Genomic DNA, 20066 nt, shown 5'->3' on the forward strand with positions numbered 1-20066 from the left:
GGAATTTTGATTCATGTGGACCATTAGGAAAAAGCATGGGAAACCCTGAAGGAAGAAGGAAGCTTCTGGAATTATCATCCTAGTGAACTAAGGCTTCCGCCAGGAAAAGTTCCTGTCCCTCTGCTTTCTCTCCATGAGGAGGAGCACTGGGTCTTCCCTAGAGCCCAAGGACTCTTCATGGCACTCAACCAAATTGTTATCAATGTCACCACCACTATTCCATAAGAATTATGATAAAATTATAAATCTGTGTCTTTTCAAATGTGCATTTAGAATTGCACATTATGAAAACAAAGGGATTTGTCATCATGATTGTTCCCATTGACCTCTTTCCACACTGGAAAATAAAGAGCACAACATGGAAACCATTTATAGGCCCAAATTGCATTAACATTCTAAGAGATAGATCAAACGGAAAAATTTGATGAAACAGTTCAATCTGACAGAAAGAGGTACCTGGCCTTACCTACTGAACTATCACCAGAATGAGAGAAACTGACTTTCAGAACTGGAAGTTCTGGGACTCCCCGTACCCCCTCCCCATGGCCTGAACAAAAATCACAGTTGCTTTTCCTGAAAAGAAGCTTTGGGAAGAAGAAAAAAACTGGGAAGACGCAAAACCACCAAAACTAAACCATAGCAGCTAGGGACTTGGATTTTGGCAATGGGTTTCATTCTATTGAACTTCTTCCACTTGCTCCCCATAGAGAGCATGACAATCTAGCCCACAAGCATTTATTATGAACTAATCACATGAACAGTCCATTAGGCCATGGACCAGGTGAGGAAATCTCCCAAACTCAATACTGGGGTATGATTAGATATGTCTGTGAGTATGAATGAGGGCAGTAGGATAGGCTGGCCCAGAAGGTCTGGAGACAGAGTCACTGTCAGTCACTACAGGCATTTGGAGAAACAAAATATACAAAGCTTTACTTTCAGAAATATATGATCAACTTCAGGGGAAAAAAAACATGCACAAAGTGGAAGAAAAAAATGAGCCACAAAACAAAGGCATAAAGGCCAACCAAAAAGTAGACAAATCCTGAGGGTCTGGGAAGTCGGACAGTGGTTGTTCAGTGTAGTGAGCTGGGCAGTCTCACCCCCACCCCCCAAAAAACTCATGTCCACCTTGAACCTCAGATTGTGACCCTATTTGAAAATATGGTCTTTGCAGATGTAAATGATTAAATTAAGGTGTGTCCTACTAAGGTACAGGGGTCCTAAATCCAATGGCTGATTCTTTAAAGGAGAAAGACCACAAAGGCACAGTGAAATGCAGGGAGAGGCCATGTGAAGATGAAGGTAGAGACTGGAGGGATGCATTACAAGCCAAGGAATGCCAGAGACTGCAGGCAACCACCAGAAGCTAGAATAGGCAAGGGAGCATTCCTCCCTAGAGCCTTCCTCCCTAGAGTCTTCAGAGGGAGCCTGGCCCTGCAGACATCTTGATTTCAGAGTTCTGGCCTCCAGAACCGTGAGAGAATACATTTCTATTGTTTTAAATCACCCAGTATGTGATAACTTGTTATGGCAGCCCTAGAAAACTAATACATTCATCATGGGGAGCAACTGGAAGAACAAATCCAGGTGAGAGTCAAGCATCCAAGCTAGGTCTGAATGTGGCAGGATCTACAGCTTTTCTCCTTCTGTTGCTTACACTGAAGCAAAATCAATGTCAACTCTCTCCCTCCCTCTCCCTTCTCCCTCTCCTCTCCTTCTCTCTCTCTGTCAAAATCATTCACCAGTGAGGGAGCTTCATAGAATAGCCCCAAGGGGGATGCCAGAAAGTTAAGGAGGGTATAAGGAATAAGATAACATCTCAGATTTCCAGGGAATGGCATGGGAATTCAAGGAAGGAGCACCATAGACATAGACATCATCCCGCAGCTTGGCTCAGGATTGCTACTATAACTGAGTCTGGACCCATGTATCATGCAGAGGTGGGGTCCTCCCACCCTGATTGGCATGTAGAGGCCATTTCCAAGCACACCTAACCCTCCAGGGTGCTTGGGAGCAATACAATGTCTGGTAAATCAGGCAAGAATATGATCTTAACTACCCTGCTGAGCTAATCAGGTCTCAGACAGGCACCAGCCAGGATTAAGCAGAGAGCCTGTTTATTAGAAGAGTAAGTGGGCTTGCTTTCATCTAAGTCCCTATTTTTATATGCTTAATACATAATGCACCTTGATTCTTAATACATAATACGCCTTGAGTCTTCCTTTCTCTTTCTATCTTGATTTTTGCATAAAGCTGTCTCTTCTTTTATCTATTTTACCTTTTTTATAACCAAGAGATATATGCATATATTCTCATCATAAGAGACCTGAGTAAAATATAACTATAATGCATAATAAAATGTAAAAGCCTCATGTCCCTCTATACCATTTACTTACCCAGAGGTAACGACAGTATCCACCTTTCCAGTCCTGTTTCTATGTACTTACATCCTTATGTACAAATAGTATTTTACTTTAATGTAAATGAGTTATTCTATACGTGGCATTTTTATCTGCTTTTTTGGCTTGAAAATATATCTAATAAATCTTTCTATGTTAACATATATGTCTGCCTCATTCTTCTAATAACTATGCATATTCTACATCATTTATTTAGCCTTGACAAAATTGCTAGGCCTTCCATTGCTTCAATTCTCAATGTTACAAGCAATATAGCAATGAGCATCTATCTATCTATCTGTCTATCTATACACACACACACACACACGTGTGTGTGTGTGTGTGTGTGTGAATGATTTTTTTTGAGAGATTTTTTTTCTTTTGAGAGATTCACAGAAATTGACTTGCTGGATCAAGAGACACAGGAGCATTGATTCATGAAAGATACATCCAAATTTCCCTCCAAAATGACTTTACCAGTGCAAAGTAACATCAAAAGTGTTACTCTCATCCTCATTTACTGGATATCATCAATATTTGTAATTTTTCAAACATAATGAACAAAACGATCTCATTTTGATTTTCATTTCCTTTGTTACTAATGATACTGGGGATCTGTTTGTGAGCTATTGGCCATTTATTTGTGCTTCTTCTATGAGCCTTTTGCACAATTTTTCTGTTTTTATGTTTTGGTTTGTAGTGTCCTACTTTATACATTCTGCATACTATTGCATGTTGTATGTTTAGAAAATGTTCTTTTCACTATTTTTTCTTGGGTTTTAATGTGCAGTGAACAAACCAGATGTTCTAGTTCAAAAGTTTAATTTTTGCACAAATTTCATTGTGTTACTTCTGAGTTTCACCCTTTTGGTTGAAAGCCCTGATCTGCCCCATGAGATTTTTACCAGAAGCTTCTATAGATTATAAAATATATTGAATTTTTTATTATTTTATAGTTATATTTTTAGTGTCTTGTGGGTACACATGATGGTGAGATTCACTGTATTTTATATATGTACATAGGAAAGTTAGGTCAGATTCATTCTACTGCCTTCCCTTGTCCTGTCCCTCCTCCCTCCCCCTCAATCCTCTTCATCTAGTCCACCAATCTTCTATTTTGATTGGATTTTTAATATATCTGGAATTAATTATATGGCATGTATGGTATGAGGTATGTCTTCAATTTTTTTTCCCAAATGTAAAATTACCCCCCAATCATGCCTTGAATAATCTTTCTGTGTTTGACATGAAATACTATCTTTATCATAACCCATATTGCCATAAATATTCGATCAATGTGAAGATTGTCTTTTTCTTTTCCACTGCTTATTTTGCCATTCCAGGGTATATCTTAATTGCTATGTATACGGCTGGTAGAGTGTTTGCCTGGCATGCATGAGACCCTGAGTTCAAACCCTAGCAACACACACACACACACACACACATACATACACACACATACACATGAAAGAGAAAATGAAAAATAGGCAAAAAAGGAAAAAAAATATTTTCAAAATATTTCTACATGTGTCCATTTCTAGGTGACTTTAAATTACTATTGCTCCTATTGTTTATAGGCTCTTATTTGCAATCTAACAGAACAATGCCTCCATCATTGTTCTTTTTATATATTGTTAAACATTTCCTTTTGCAAATAAGGCTTAGAATCACTATTAAGTGCCATCACAAATTTCACTAAAATTTTTATTTGCAAATTAATTTGTGAGGAACTGATTTTATAAGCAGTATTAATCAAAAACATGAGAAGACTCCATTTATTGAGCTTTTTTTAAAAAATATACTCTATAGTAACTCCACAGTAGCACTCCACATGGTTTTGTTTATCTAGATCTTAAACATTTCTTATTACATTTATTTGTGGGCTGGTGGTATAACTCAATGGTAGGGCATTTGCCTAGCATGCATAAGGACTTGAGTTCAACCACCAGTACTATAAAAGAAAAAGAAAAGAAAAAATGTACATTTATTTGTAAGAAATTTATGTTTTTACTTGTTATGGTTATTGTAAGTAATAGCACTTTTATTACATTTGAGAAACAGTTATAGATGTTGTTGGATAAGAAAGCTATGGTTTTAGAATCTTAATCTTGTATGTGAGGTGAAGATCCATTACTAGTTGGAGGTAAGGAGTGGGGAGGGAAGACATGTAGAGAGCTTAGGATAAGCCAAGTTTGAGATGCTATCTAGATCTTTAAAAAGGAATCCATCACCCCTCAACATTCTGCACATGACTGAATAGGGTGAAGTATAGGGACCAGATAAAAGAAATCCCAGAGCAACTGAGGGGAAATGTTTCTTTGTGGAACCCCCGGAGAGCACTGGAGAACTAGCAGCATGGTGTGTTTACACACAAAGGAGGCCATAGCCAGTATCCACAGGTTTCCTGAGGCTCAGTAGTGGTAAATTCAGATAGATGTGCTAAAAGCCAACAAGCAAGAGACCTGGAGTAGGAATAAGAAGGGCAACATCTAGAGACTTGCTTACTAAGGTCACAGCCAGAACCACAGCCTCAGCGGCCCCAGACAGACACAGAAAAAGACCAGGTGGGGCTAGTGACATCCAGAGATGATTGAGTGGAGAAAGAAGCTAACATCCAAGGAACATGCCAGATAAGGACACAGAGGACTGAACACATGACAGAGGTCCCTTGCTATCAAAAGGGTACCTAAATCCCTCCTGCCTCATGATGCCATTGCAGGGAGGAGAGAAGGAGAAAGCTCTTGAAATGGGAAATATACCCCAATATGAAATATGCACTGCTAAGTGACTATTTTTAAATTGTGAATTGACTGAAAGAGATCAATTTTAAACAAGCATATCCTGAGCTACCCTGAAGTGACAAAATTAAACTTTTGGCCCTCAATGGATGCTCACAAGCAAGTTGAATTTGATCCTATGGAAACAACATACATATGTTAACATCCAAATTGTAGCATGTAATTTTTAAGACTTTTCATGCTATGATAATTTGTGCAGCAACATAGATCCTATAGAGAGTACATTGTCTTCCTAGTGAGTGCCACCACATGTTTGCATACAGGCTACATTTACACTGTTACAGAATCAAGGCTGAAAGCCACATGTAAAAATGAAAATAATCACTGTTAATGTTGCATAGCAATATTCCTTCATGAAAAGCAAGAACTCTGAAAACAAGACATTCAAAATGTGCTGCTGCTGTTGATACTTTATTTGCAAAGTACCTGTTATCTGAATACTCATGAAAAACAAGAAAAGAATCAACCTGGTTCGTATTTGTACCTATAGACATGCTGTGGCATAGAAAAATGAAGACGATATTTTTCTCAACACTGCCCAGACAAATTATGCAGGCTATCTGCATGTTGACCTGATAGACAAGGGATAATAAAAAGTTTGACTTTAAGGTTCCAACTCCAGGTAGGATGAACGAATCTACTCTGGATATAATGGAATACTACTCTAAAATCTGGGCAGAATACATGCAGCAACTACTTAAGAACTGAAAAACAAACAATAGCAGGCAGACATGAGAATTCAGAAGGCCACTGAACCGCAATGAGTCCATATTTTTTCCCCTGGCATCCTCTGGTCAGGACCTGAGAAGTTAGCATCAGCTCTAACAGAGAAAATTCCAGGAAAAATTTCTGGTTACAACTTAAGGAGCAGGACAGGGAATTCTGGCAGCAACACTAGCAACAGTGAGGGAATTCAAAGTTTTTAAACCTAACTTCCTTAATAGCTATGAAACTATTCAAGTTACATATTTCATATTGGATGAGTTTTAGTAATTCTTGCTTTTTGAAGAATTAATGTATTTCATCTAAGCTCTCAGGTTTACATGCCTAGAATTATTCTGTGGGGTCTGTAGTGATATCTCCTTTTCATTCCTGACATTGGAAATTTGTACCTTCTCTTTTCTTCTTTCCCTCAGTCTTCCTAGAGGCTGAATAATTTTTCCTGATCTCTTCAAGGACTAACTTTTATTTTCATTAATTTTCTGTATTGCATATTAAGAGACACAACAACTTGAGTGAATATTATTATGCCCAGTTTAAAAAATCATTCTCAAAACTTACAAGCTGTATGATTCTCAGAAGACAAGCCTACTGTCATGGAACAGATCAGTGATTATCAGTCTCTCGGGGATTAACTACAGAGAAGTTTTGGGGTGACGAAACTATTCTTTTCCAGCTATAGTACTGGTCATAAAATTGTACTGATGTGTTAAAGTTCATAGGACTCTGCACCAAAATAAAGTCAATTTTACCAAATGTTAATTTAAAAAATAAAATTTAGTGTCTCTCCTAAATTCAAAGGAGAAATAAGACTTTGATTTAACAAGTATCCCAATTTAAAAATTTATACCCATTACGCAGCACTAAAAAATGACAAAATCATGGAATTTGCAGGGAAATGGATGGCACTAGAGCAGATTATGCTTAGTGAAGCTAGCCAATCCCTAAAAAACAAATACCAAATGTCTTCTTTGATATAATGAGAGCAACTAAGAACAGAGCAGGGAGGAAGAGCAGGAAGAAAAGATTAACATTAAACAGATACATGAGGTGGGAGGGAAAGGGAGAGAAAAGGGAAATTGCATGGTAATGGAGGGAGACCCTCATTGTTATACAAAATTACATATAAGAGGTTGTGAGGGGAATGGGAAATAAACAAGGAGAGAAATGAATTACAGTGGATGGGGTAGAGAGAGAAGATGGGAGGGGAGGGAGGGGGGATAGTAGAGGATAGGAAAGGTAGCAGAATACAACAGTTACTAATAGGGCATTATGTAAAAATGTGGATGTGTAACCGATGTGATTCTGCAATCTGTATTTGGGGTAAAATTGGGAGTTCATAACCAACTCGAATCTAATGTATGAAATATGATATGTCAAGAGCTTTATAATGTTTTGAACAACCAATAAAAAAAATTTATACCTGATTAACTAACCATCTAATTAATTAGATTTTAATTAAATAAATATTTCTCTTCCTTTATAAATTTTATATCATCATAAAAGTAAACTTAATTATATCCATTTCAATAAGATTTAGAGGAAACAAGCATTCTCATACAACATTAGTGAAAATAAACTGCTACAAGTTCCTTGAATGGAATTTTAACACTAAAAATGTAAAGTGTGTATGTCTCTTGAACTTCTAGGAATCTGTAGTACAGATGTACTTTTACAAGAAGCAAGAATGTATACAAGCATGTTTACTGCAGTATGATTTGTAATAGCAAGATCCTAGAAACAATCTCTATTTCCAAAATAAGTAAATTATATACATGCATACAATTAATCAGAAAATCAGTTTTAAAGTAATATCAGTCCTCAACCACAGATATTGCAAAATCTCCAAAACTAATTATTAAAAAATAAAAAAGGGAAAAACAATATAAAGAGGTCAATCGCATTGCTATCTACAACAGGCCTTATATATGATGGGAGAATGTATACATACCAAGACATTCCTGGAAGGACATGCAAAATATTGTTAATTACCCTGATCTGATCATATTGCAATTGTATCACACTGTAGCCCATAAATATGTACAATTAGTATATGCTCATTTAAAATTTTTAAATATAGTGTTAATAGTTATCTTTCTGGGTGGGCTTGGGTATATAAGGAAGAGAAGAAAGGAAATAGATTTGGTCTTCTTTTTAAACCTTTCTGAACTGTTTGAAAAACCACCAACATGATATTGTTTTTAAAACTACTAAGAAACAATAAAGCCTTTGTAAAAGGGTTTGTTAATCAGGACAGCTGACCTTCAGCCAACCCTGGGAAACATCATTTCTAGGAAAACCCATAATGGGAAGCTCTTAAAAGGATCAGAGCAGAGATGGGGATATCATTTAGTGGTAGAATGTGTGCTTTGCATGTGTAATGAGCTGGGTTTGATGCCCCCACCTCAAAAAAAAAAAAAAAAAAAAGAAAGGATCAGAACAAAGAACCTGAATGTCCACTTCCCTGTGTGAGTCAGATGGGAATGTGAAAAAAATTTCTTCAAGGAATAACATAAGCATAGCCTAATAAAAAGCAACAGGAACATAACAGGCATGTCCCTACCTTAGTAAGACACTTCCTGGGGCTCTGCAACTCATGGATGAGTTGGACTCAGCTTTTCTAGGTTCACAATGTATAAGCTCCAGTTTTAAATTTTTCCCAATTTACATTAAAGTTAATAGCTCCAGAACACAGATTCTTAATGCTAAAAGATATCATCATCAACCACAACAAAACTAGGTTTGTGATCTTGAAAAAAATCATATTTTTTTTTTGGTTCATTAGTGTACTTTGCAACACAACAGGGCACTGGGTGATGGGTAAGACCCTTGTTAGTTCCTGGAATCTGTGAGTCACCTGATCTGGTTTGGAAATTGACTTTTACACTATTCTTATTTCCAGACTCAGATCCCATTTGTCATCAGATTGAAATTGGCCAGTGGTCAAATGCCAAACTTTAAACCTTTTCTATAAAACATCACATACTTTCAGTCAGCTGTTGCTTAACTGTGGAGACAAAGCTCTTAAAGCAGCAAAATCCTCACAAGTTTAAATATTTTACAATTTTTAATTTTTCCTTCTATTACATGTTGAACTACATTAAAAAATAAATTATATTTCAAAAATTTCTATGGTCCATGGGAAAAAAGAATCCATGACATTTAAGAACCAAAGTCAAAGAAACATTTAATATTAATTAAGACTACTTAATTAATAAAGTAATCTTAACTAATAATCTGGAAACTTAGCTGAAATGTTTTTAAATATATAAATAAAAATATAAACTTTTGGAAGCTAAGGAACAAAAGCTAGGTATCAACTACTTTTTTCTCAAGCATCAGTTCTCATTTTCCTGCATAGCATACTGTATGAGGTCTCCTGGGCTCTTTCTATCTTTATGGGGATGCATGCCCCAACTCTGTTTCAGCCTTGTCCCAACACTGTTCCAGCCTCACCCAACAGCCTAGCCTCCCTGGACTTCCTACACCTGCATCTGCATCTGTTCTCATCTCAATAAACCCTTCTTTGCACTGGCCAGACAGAATTTGTTCTCAAAGAATCGGGGGAGGCAGGTGAGGGACAAGAAGGAAGGATAAAAGAAGAAGGTTAAGGAATACATATGTTGGTTGCTAGTTTTAAGCCCTTGCATGTTCAGTCTCTTCCTTCTCCCACCTGAAAACCCTTCCCAGAATAATATCATATTTGAGAAAGAAAAGAACCCCTTGAATGATGATGGACGATATGATATATACTAATCTGATCTCCGGTGAAAAACTGATTTATCACCTACATTGCAGAGTCCTGGGAAAATTGACATAGAGAGGGATAAATGGATTTGGGGGAAGGCAATGAATTTCTGAGGTGCATTTCAGAACTTTTCCTCCAAACCATAAATAAAAGCAGGTTGGCTATAGTCTGGTGCATATGACTACAACAACAAAAAAAAACCCACATCTCCCAGGACTACCTGTCAATGCCTTCTTCACAACATTCCTGGTGGATGACCAAGGACTCTAGAGAGAGGGTGTGTTCAGAACACCAGAACTTTAAGACAATTACCAAGAAAAACATATTTTACTTCATTTGGGGAGCTGGAGGAGTAAAATCTAATAATAAAATTTAGTAAAGTTATTGGTAAGATTTTAGTTTCCTAACACACCCACTTCTTCCATCCCCCTCCAGACTGCACCCCCACACCCTGAACCATTTACTAGCCACACCCACAATGAAAAGGAACCAGGGTTCCTGGTGATTATGTTTAAGGGATAGTTATCCATCCAGTTCCAAAGCTCCTGTGTGAATATGAAATGTGAGGGCAAGATGGCAGGGAGAAGAGGCACAGAGGACAACAGGGCTAGAGACTGCAGGGGGTGCCAAGGTCCAGAAAATGGGGAAGAGGATACCCAGCCTTCACTGGGAGAGAGAAGCCCCTGCTCACCCAATATCTTCAATTCTACCCATTTTTCTCCTGGCAGGAGAAACTTTGTCAAGAAACAGAATCTATCTTTGGATATTTCATAGCAAAAGTAAAACCCCAGATTGACACTTACATTTCATTTGCTTGGAGATAGACTTGTTAGGTTCAAGCCAGTGCTAGGGAGAGAAAAAATAAAACAGATTGTGGGTCAATTTGTTTACTTAACAACTAAAAAGAATTCCAAGGTACCACCTTGATTCCATAGATATTCTTCAATGTTCCACCCTCTAAAGACCAACACAAACAACTCAACAATAATAATAACACAGACAATGGTATAAATTAGAAGGTCAACAGTTTCTGAGTAATATCTGAATCATACAGTTGCTAGAAGGATAAAGGAGAGATATGCACTTAAGTGGGATGTTCTAGCAACTCTAGTTGACTCCTGAGCAATTCTGGGAAAACCACAGATGGCTAAAGATTTGGAGCATTTGACATCCATGACCTCAGAGTCACAGTTTGGATAGCATCAGCACCCAGCTCCTCTTCCAGAACAGCCTCGTCTAAGATGGATATTGAGCCAAGTCAGGATGAGCCCCATCTCACACGGAGACGATATTTTTCTTTACAGTAGCGGAGAACAAATGACTTTTAAAATCTTATTTTCAGAGGCCTGAGGTCATATTAAGGAAAAAATCAGTTTTACCACAAAACAAAGAAGCCAAGACCTGAATAGTTCAGAATCATGTCACGGCTGGGCATTTTATTTGAAGAAGACACCAAACGGTCCCAGTGGCCAGCTCACCCCATGCCATATACAAAGGTCATTTCAACATGCTGAGAGCCAGGCAGCTTTTGAGATCACTAAACATGATGTTCCTGAACCTGTTCAGGGAATGTCAGGAAGAGTCATCTATGCATACAGTTTATAAAGATGATAAAAAGGATACCCTGGGGAATCCATCATGAGGTCAGGGAGTCCTCCCTCATGGGGCACCCTGCCTGCTTGATGTTAGAGAGGAAAGAAGAGAAAAAAAAAACTTACCATCTGTTACACCTCACTCTATCTCCTTTGTGTCACCTAGTAACTGCAGGGTTCCATATTATCCTTACTGTGGGATGTCAATGCATACCCATAAAGTTCAATAAAAAGCTTGCCTTTGTTGAGCGCATACTAAGTGCCTGGTGCTCATCAAGACTTCCCATGTGCTGTCCTATTTAGTCCTCACAGCCACTTCATTTGTCAATGAGAAATCTGGGGCTCATGATGTTAAACAACTTGCCTGAGGTCACCTGATAATAAGTGGTGGAGCAGCCAGCTGTGCAGTGGGATTGCAGAGAGTAGCTCCTAACCTCTCAGTCTGTGCCCTCCCACCTGATCAGTTTGCACCACAACGCATTTATTCTCTTTGATGAACTTTCCCTGTTTTCTCTGAAACTGAAAAATTAATTAACCAAATCAGTAGTTTCTAATTTACGGTGTCAGATCTCTTTAGTCTTCAAAACAATAATGAGATTCCTCACTGTTTCAACGTACTGGAAAGTCTAACAACAACAATAACAAAAAAGTACATTTACCCCAACCATGTCGCACAGACAAACTTACACAGCAAGTTTCCTTACTTCTGGTCAAAATTATATTGACTCATTTTGAGAATCCTCATTATCTCCTTCTAAGCAGAAATCACATAGTTATAATTGAACAGTAGACAACTAATTCATTACATCACTTACCAGCTCTGTAACCTTGTGCAAAATGTTTAAACTCTCTGTGTCTCAAATACCACAACTACTATAAAATGGAAAAAGTGATAGTACCAAACTCATGGGGCTACTGTGAGGATTTAAAAAGCTAATAAGTGTAAGATACAATGCTTGGGATGTAAAAATAATAAGTGCTTGTTTGGTGCTGACACTGTTTTTACTGAATAAGTACAATTTAATGGGTAGACCATATCTTTCAATATATAAACTTCATGGAAGAGAATAATAAAAGAGTTCCCTTGATTAAATTACTTTGCTAGAAATAAATAGGATATTTTATACTAAGGCAAGAAACAATTAACAGCAACCAGAAAGCAATACACTGCTGTTTTCTCACAGAGACCAATCATCAGTCACTTAACCAATAATATCTGAAATATAAATGTTTTCTGAATGCTCCTAGTTTGACATCTTTTGAACTCTGTAGGCCTTCTCTGCCTGACTTCAGCCTGTCTCTCCAACTCCTCTCTGGCTCAAGGAATGACAAGTCAGTTCCATTTTGTGTGCCCACACCAGGACTGTTAAGATGGTTCCAATACAGTAGAAGGCTCAGAGATGAGAGCCATGATGGATTGGCTGTGTCTGCCAAGCCACCATAGACTTACTATATCCATCATACGTATTTCAAAGGACTATAGGAAAGTCATTCTTTCAAAGAGGACCAAGCTTAATTTAAAACAAACAAAAACAAAAACGTGTCTGGCATATGGCCCAGCAATCATTTATTCTCCAAGTCACCCAGGTGAACAAAGAGGCATATAGCAAGGTTTTTCACTAAAAAATTACAAAAGACTAAAAGTAACATTAATGGCCAACAGGAACATGTATAAACAAACTGATCTACTCGTATTCTGGATGATTCTGCAGTGTTTTAGGTGAGGTAAATCTTCAAGTGTAACAAAGATCTCTAAGGCACACTGTGGGGGAAAAAAAAGTGAACTGCAAAATTTATAACCATGGCCGCAGTTGGCACCCCAGGGGAACATAGTCATACCAGGCGTCTGTTAGCACCCTGGGAACTATGAACTCGAAGAAGTTCACAGTTCCAACATTCGATTGTGCTAGATTCCTTTTGGTATCTTTTTTTTCCCATGCTGTGATAAAAATCAAGCACCAAGCTAAAATAGGAATGGAACAGGCAATGAACATGGCAACATCCAATAGGGATCCCAGGGCTGCCCAACAGGGACACACACACCACACCTCCCATTATTAATTGATTGTGGTTATTTTAGAATGAACTGAAAAATAATATTTTCTTGCAATTTATATATATTTAATGGATATTAAGTTGTTAACACATAAATACTTATTAAGCTATTTGGACCTAAATATTATTATAGAACTTTTATGTATTTTCTTAACCTATGAATACTGCAAAATAATTACTGAGATCCTAAGAGAGTCATAAATCAGGCGAGTTTAGGAAAATAAGAACTACTGTATCAATAATTAATGTGTTTTCTTTTTTAAATAAAAGGCACAAAACACTACCAACATATTCAAAGAGCACATACACAAACATCTAAATATATTTTTAAAGATTGGGAGAAATACACTGAAGTGATACCAGTGAAAGTGGATAATAGGGAACACAGATGTAGTAGTGTTTGTAAAAGAAAATCATGATGTCAATATTCATCTTTTTACATGTTTTGGTGCCTTACATGAAAACTAAAAGTCAATTTTTGAATTAAATTATTTATTTATTCTACTTTGTTATATATGAGAACAGAATGCAATTCAATTCATATTACACCTATAGAGCACTATTTTTCAAGTCTCTGATTGTACACAAAGTAGATTCACACCATTCATGTCTACATATATATGTCCATTTTATCCCACCATCCTCTCCTACCCCCTTGCCCCTTCTCTTCCCCTCCCTCCCCTTTGCCCTATCTAAAGTTCCTCCATTTCTCCCATGCTCCCCGCCCCCATCCCCTCTAGAGTCAGCATCCTCATAGCAAAGAAAACATTCCACCTTTGGTTTTGGGGAATTGGCTTACCTCACTTAGCATAATATCCTCCAACTCTGTCCGTTTACCTGTAAATGCCATGATTTTGTTCTCTTTTAATGCTGAATAATATTCCATTGTGTGTGTGTGTGTATGTGTGTGTGTATGTGTGTGTATGTATGTATATACAAACACCACAGTTTCCCTACCCATTCATCTACTGAAGGGTATCTGGGTTGGTTCCAAAATTTAGCTATTGTAAATTGTGCTGCTATAAACATTGATGTGCCTATATCCATGTAGTGTGCTGTTTTTAAGTTCTTTAGATATACACCGAGGAGTGGGATAGCTGGGTCAAATGATGGTTCCTTTCCAAGTTTTCCTAGGAATCTCCATACTGCTTTCCAGTTTGGCTGCACCAATTTGCAGTCCCACCAGCAATGTATGAGTATGCCTTTTTCCCCACATCCTCGCCAACACTTATTGTTGTTTGAATTCTTTTTTTTAATATTTATTTTTTAGTTCTAGTTGGACACAATTCATTTATTTATTTATATGTGGTGCTGAGGATCAAACCCAGGGCCTTGCATGTGATAGGTGAACATTCTACCGCTGAGCCACAACCCCAGCCTTTGTTTGTATTCTTAATAGCTGCCATTCTGACTGGAATGAGATGAAATCTTAGAGGAGTTTTGATTTGCATTTCTCTAATTGCTAGAGATGTTGAATTTTTTTCATATATTTGTTGATTGGTTGTATATCCTCTTCTGAGAAGTGTCTGTTCAGTTCCTTGGCTAATTTATTGATTGGGTTATTTGTATATTTGGTGTTAAGATTTTTGAATGCTTTATATTCTAGAGATTAGTGCTCTATCTGATGTGCATGTGGTAAAAATTTGCTCCGATTCTGTAGGCTCTCTATTCACGTGTTTCTTTTGCTGAGAAGAAGCTTTTCAGTTTGAATCCATCCCATTTATTAATTCTTGGTTTTAATTCTTGCACTATAGGAGTCTTATTAAGAAAGTCAAGGCCTAATCTGACATGATGGAGATTTGGGCCTAATTTTTCTTCTATTAGGCGCAGGGTCTCTGGTTTAATTCCTAGGTCTTGATCCATTTTGAGTTGAACTTCGAGCACAATGAGAGAAAGAGGTTCAATTTCATCTAAAAGTCAATTTTTTTTTAATTTTTTATTGTTGGTTGTTCAAAACATTACAAATTTCTTGACATATCATATTCCACACTTTGATTCAAGTGTGTTATGAACTCCCACCTTCACCCCATACACGATTGCAGAATCACATCAGTTACACATCCATTGATTTACATATTGCCATACTAGTGTCTGTTGTGCTCCGCTGCCTTTCCCATCCTCCACCATCCCCCCTAAAAGTCAATTTAAAAAAAATTTTTTTAGTTGTAAATGGAGATAATACCTTTATTTTATTTATTTATTTATTTATTTATTTTTATGTGGTGCTGAGGATTGAACCCAGTGCCTCATACATGCTAGGATAGTGCTCTACTACTGAGTTACAGCCCCAGCCCTAAAAGCCAATTTTTTTAAAAAATAGACAATTAAGCTCTGAATTAAGAATAAAATAAATTATTCTTAAAATTAAGAATAAAGGTGGATTTCCTGTAATTCAGATTCCTTAGGAAGAATATCACACATTATAGGCAGATAACAAACCCAGCTAAGCACCTAGAGTTGACATTTTGGCCAGGCCCAGGAGCTAACAGGCCTGGATTTAAATCCCAACCTTGACACTAGGTAATTGTGTGACTGTGAGGAAATCCCTGGGCTTCCTCACTCACAGCATCCTTAATAAGGATAAAATGGGTTAATTTGAGAAGAAGCCCTTAGAACACAGCACCGTGTGTAGAGGAGTTTCTGTAATTCCCAGCTCCATCTTCACACTGGCTGATAGAGACACTCTAGCTTGTGCAGTGGCAGCCCTCACTGAGGCCCTTTCTGTCATCTTCTTCCCATCTCCCCCACCTCACTTTCCCTTCTGTTCCTCATTAGGAGGTTATTCTTCTATCTAAACACAATACCAACTTATTAGGCCTTTTTCTCTCTCTTCATCCCCTTCTTCTTTCTTCTCTCTTTTCTCAACTCTTCCAATTAGAGTTGTGAATTGGCCATTGAAGTTGAGTCTGGGCTACATCAACAAATCCTGCCATTACTGGAGGTAGAGATGGATTACATCTGTGTGAATAAACAACCATGATATGGTAGTATGCTTGGTGATTAGATATAAGGCTTAGAATACTTACTGCATTTCTGTTTTCTTTTCAATTGCTACTTTTAATACATGCTATTTTAGTCTTAAAAAGAAAAAAAAAGGCCTGTCTCTTTATTGGAGATTGATTTTCCCTAAGAGGGGCAGAAAGAAAATCTGACAAGCAAATATCTGAATTTATGGCTGTTTTATTATAGCTGAAAACTTCATTTCCTCAACTCTCATTTACAATAAAAATTCTAAAGTCTAAGGCCACTAAGACAACATCATTGATTCTATAAAATCAACTTAGGAAGGAAGATGAACCACAGGACGCATCCCTTAGTATTATTTGAAGATTCTGGGAAGGCATCTGCAGCAGATATTGTTAGGACTCAGCAGTCTTCTCCTTTTAGAAAGGCTGCCCCTTAGGTTACTGGAATCCATCATAGGGCGGAAAATTCAGCCACCTTGCCTTCTGCAAATCAGAGTAGCTCTTAGCTAATGATTGACAGGTAGGAGTATAAATGCCTCTGCCACCTCACCACTTAACAGGACCAACTCTAAGTCCAGAGCTCTTCTGGGAGTTGGAGGTAGTTCCCCTCTGCAGGACTTTGCCCAAGCTCACATACTTGCTTGGCCTCCTTTCCTTCTCTGTCCTAATCTCCCACTCCCTTATAAGTCTTTTCCTGGAAACAGTTCCTAATAATTCACTATACTAGGATTTTTATCCCAAGATCTTCTTCTGGGAAGCTGACCTAATGCAGCATTCCTAACTCTCCACCAGTAACTGCACTTTCTGTATTTAAAATCCTTTCCTTAGCAGTTTATCCCTAGTGCCTTAAGCTTAAACCTTGGAAACCTGCAAAGCCCCTGTGAGAGGTCCCAATTTAAGAGGACTTTTAATATTGATAATCTACCTTGACCACATTTCAGGGCCTTTCTTGGTAAATTTTGATTGGGAGCAAATGAAATTTTTTTAAAAAGATGTCTAGGAGGAAGTTTACAAAGGAAGTTGAAAGCAAGGGGATTCTGAAACCTTCTATATCCTGATTTGCTTATCTGCAATTTTGGTGGGGGAAGGTAGAGGGCAGATTTGAGAAATGCTGGGATTTCTTCAGCTTTAACAGTACACGTTCTATGAACCTGAAGGATAAGGACATTGCCAAGTGTTCCCTCTTTTTAATTTATCCAGGCCCAGCTGCACTGAGCCCTAAGAGATCATTTTTCTCTAACCCATCAAATAAATGGTGCATATCTTTTGCACATTCTAATTTTGGCTTCTTTGGGAGAAGAAGAAGGTGTGTGTGAAGTGGTGATTTGTGACTAAGTAAATTGATTTTTAATTTGGTAGCTGCTAAGACCAAAAAAAAAAAAAAACTTCTAAAAGTAAACAATTTATTATAAAATTTAGTTATCTTCAAATGTTCAGTTTCTGTTAAAATTGATTCAGCCTGTGATTACAGAATAGATTACTCGCTTCTCTGTTATCTTTCTAAAACCTTTGGTGCCCAAAACAGAGTAATTTACAGCCTAGAAAAATGTGTTAACTAATCTATGGAGCTTTTAAAAAGAGTGAATGCACCTTCTCGAGCAGGAGATTGTTTTTCTTTTCTATAGTAATCAGATCCGAAATCTGACCATTCCCATCATGGCCCTAAAATGATGGCCTGGTTCTCACACACTCCCAGACAAAGTCCAGAGTAACCCAGTCCCTGCCTTATGTAGACAATTTATGTCATTTACAGGTCCTTTGGCCTCTGCTGAGGAAGAAAGAATGTTCTGGATGGTAGGTTAGAGCTTGACCCTTATTATTTAGGTACCAATAACAATAAATTCCACTCCAGCTTCAATAAAATCTGACACAAGAGCAACAACAAACAATAATAAATCTGTAAAACAAGAATGCTCAGGTTGTTGTTCATTTGGAAGTCTATCTATATAAAAAAATTTTATTGCCTTGGCGATATCTTGTCTATCTCCCAGGTTTCCCAAATGACACAAAAGTGTTTTTTACTCCTTTATTCATAACTTCTTTTGTATTCTAGAGTCTTAGGATAGGCAAAATATATGTGACAGTCAGGAGAAGAAACGTAAAAAAAGAGAGAGAGAGAGAGAGAGAGAGAGAGAGAGAGAGAGAGAGAGAGAAATAGATAGACAGTCCAAGAAAACTTAAGCATCCTTGCAAACATTAGGCAGCCTCCACCCCCCTCACTAATTTCAATGCTCTCTATCAGAAAAGGGAAAGGGGGAGGGAGGGAGAAAAAGAGGGAGAGGGACTGGGGGGTATATGGAGAGAGAGAAGAGGAGAGAGGAAAGAGAGAACCAAAGAGTAAATACTTTAGGCTTTGTGGTCCAAATAGTCTCTTCACTACTCAGCTCTGCTTCTGGAGCATGAAACCAGTCCCAGAAAATACATACATAAATAGGAGTCACTGTGTTCCAATAAAACTTTATTCATAAAAGTAGATGAAAGGGGACTGGGACTGTGGCTCAGTGGTAGAATGCTTGCCTAGCACTTGTGAGGCACTGGGTTCGATCCTTAGCACCAATACATATATACATACATACATACATACATAAAATAAAGGTGCTGTGTTCATCTACAATAAAAAAAAGAAGAAGAAGAAGAAAAGCAGATTAAGGGCCTGACCCCTTACATGCCAGCCCCTAATCCACATCCAAGAAATTTTAGAAAAAAGAAAAAAAGTTATAGTTTGAAAATGGAACACATTTTCAAATAATTTGTAAAAATAATTACTCCTGATTATCTTAAAGCACATTGGGATGAGAGAAATTATGGGATTCCTTCAAGCTTATTATTATGAAATTCATTACTGTGTAATATTTGCTGTCATGCCACATAAATTTATTAACATTATCACTAAAATGTTCTAAGGTCAAATGTCACCAAGTTGCCAGACCATTCAAACTTTTTAAAGCAAGGAATACAGGATCAGATACATAGCTAATAATATGGATTAATACAATTAAACAGAAACCTTATGGGATAGGCCCTATTTGTATTCCCATTTTACATATGAAGACATTGAGGCATTGAAAGGTAAGGAATCTGCTAACATCATATAATCAGCAAGGGGCAGGGATAGAATTTCTACTTTATCTCCCAGGTTTCCCAAATGACAAGTTCAAAATTTATCACCTCTCCCTCAAAACCTGCTCTTTCCTATAGAGTTTGTTTGGTGGTTGGCTTCATATATAATCTAAATCCTGAAGAGTTCAGACACCTTGTTGGTGTGGCCATCTGGAGAGGCCTTGAAACTACATGCTGTAAGAGGAGGTCCCCAAGCCCCATCTTCCAACCACCTGTACCAACCAGGCATGAGTGAAGACATCTCAAACCCTCCAGACCAGAGTAGCCAACAACTGAACACCACTGGGTGACGCCCGCATATGGCATGAAGAACAGAAGAACCACAGCTAAATCCTGCCCAAATCCCTGACCCACAAAATTATTTGCTATAATAAATGTGGGTTTTTCTAAGCCACTGAAGTATGGGAGGCTTGTTACACAGTAAAATAACTAGAACACAAGCTACTCATCATTACCCTCCATGCATGAAACACACAATTACAACCGAACTTTGAAAGAAATATGGTGAAGCTCAAAAGAAACAAAAGTCTACGTCAAACCATCATTTCTTAACCTGTACTGTTTTTATTTATCCAAGCTATACCCCACACTTTCACTCTGATATTTTTCCCAGCATGTCTTGAAAGCTATCTTGAAACTCCCAAATCCACTGGCTTCCAGTCACC

General features: G+C 37.6%; 1 protein-coding gene across 2 annotated transcripts in view; it reads right to left on the reverse strand.

The window, feature by feature from the left end:
- Window positions 1-20066, reverse strand: part of Frmd3 (FERM domain containing 3) — a 257160-nt gene that overhangs the window by 101096 nt on the left and 135998 nt on the right. For both annotated transcript variants that reach the window (XM_046462436.2, XM_046462435.2), the window contains exon 3: window positions 10472-10514. In XM_046462436.2, the coding sequence (XP_046318392.1) occupies window positions 10472-10514 (43 nt within the window). The remainder of the gene's footprint in view (window positions 1-10471; window positions 10515-20066) is intronic.

Source organism: Marmota monax, unplaced genomic scaffold, assembly GCF_021218885.2.
Source record: "Marmota monax isolate L192 unplaced genomic scaffold, Marmota_monax_Labrador192_F-V1.1 WCK01_AAM20220418_F8-fsc00336, whole genome shotgun sequence".
Lineage (NCBI taxonomy): Eukaryota > Metazoa > Chordata > Mammalia > Rodentia > Sciuridae > Marmota > Marmota monax.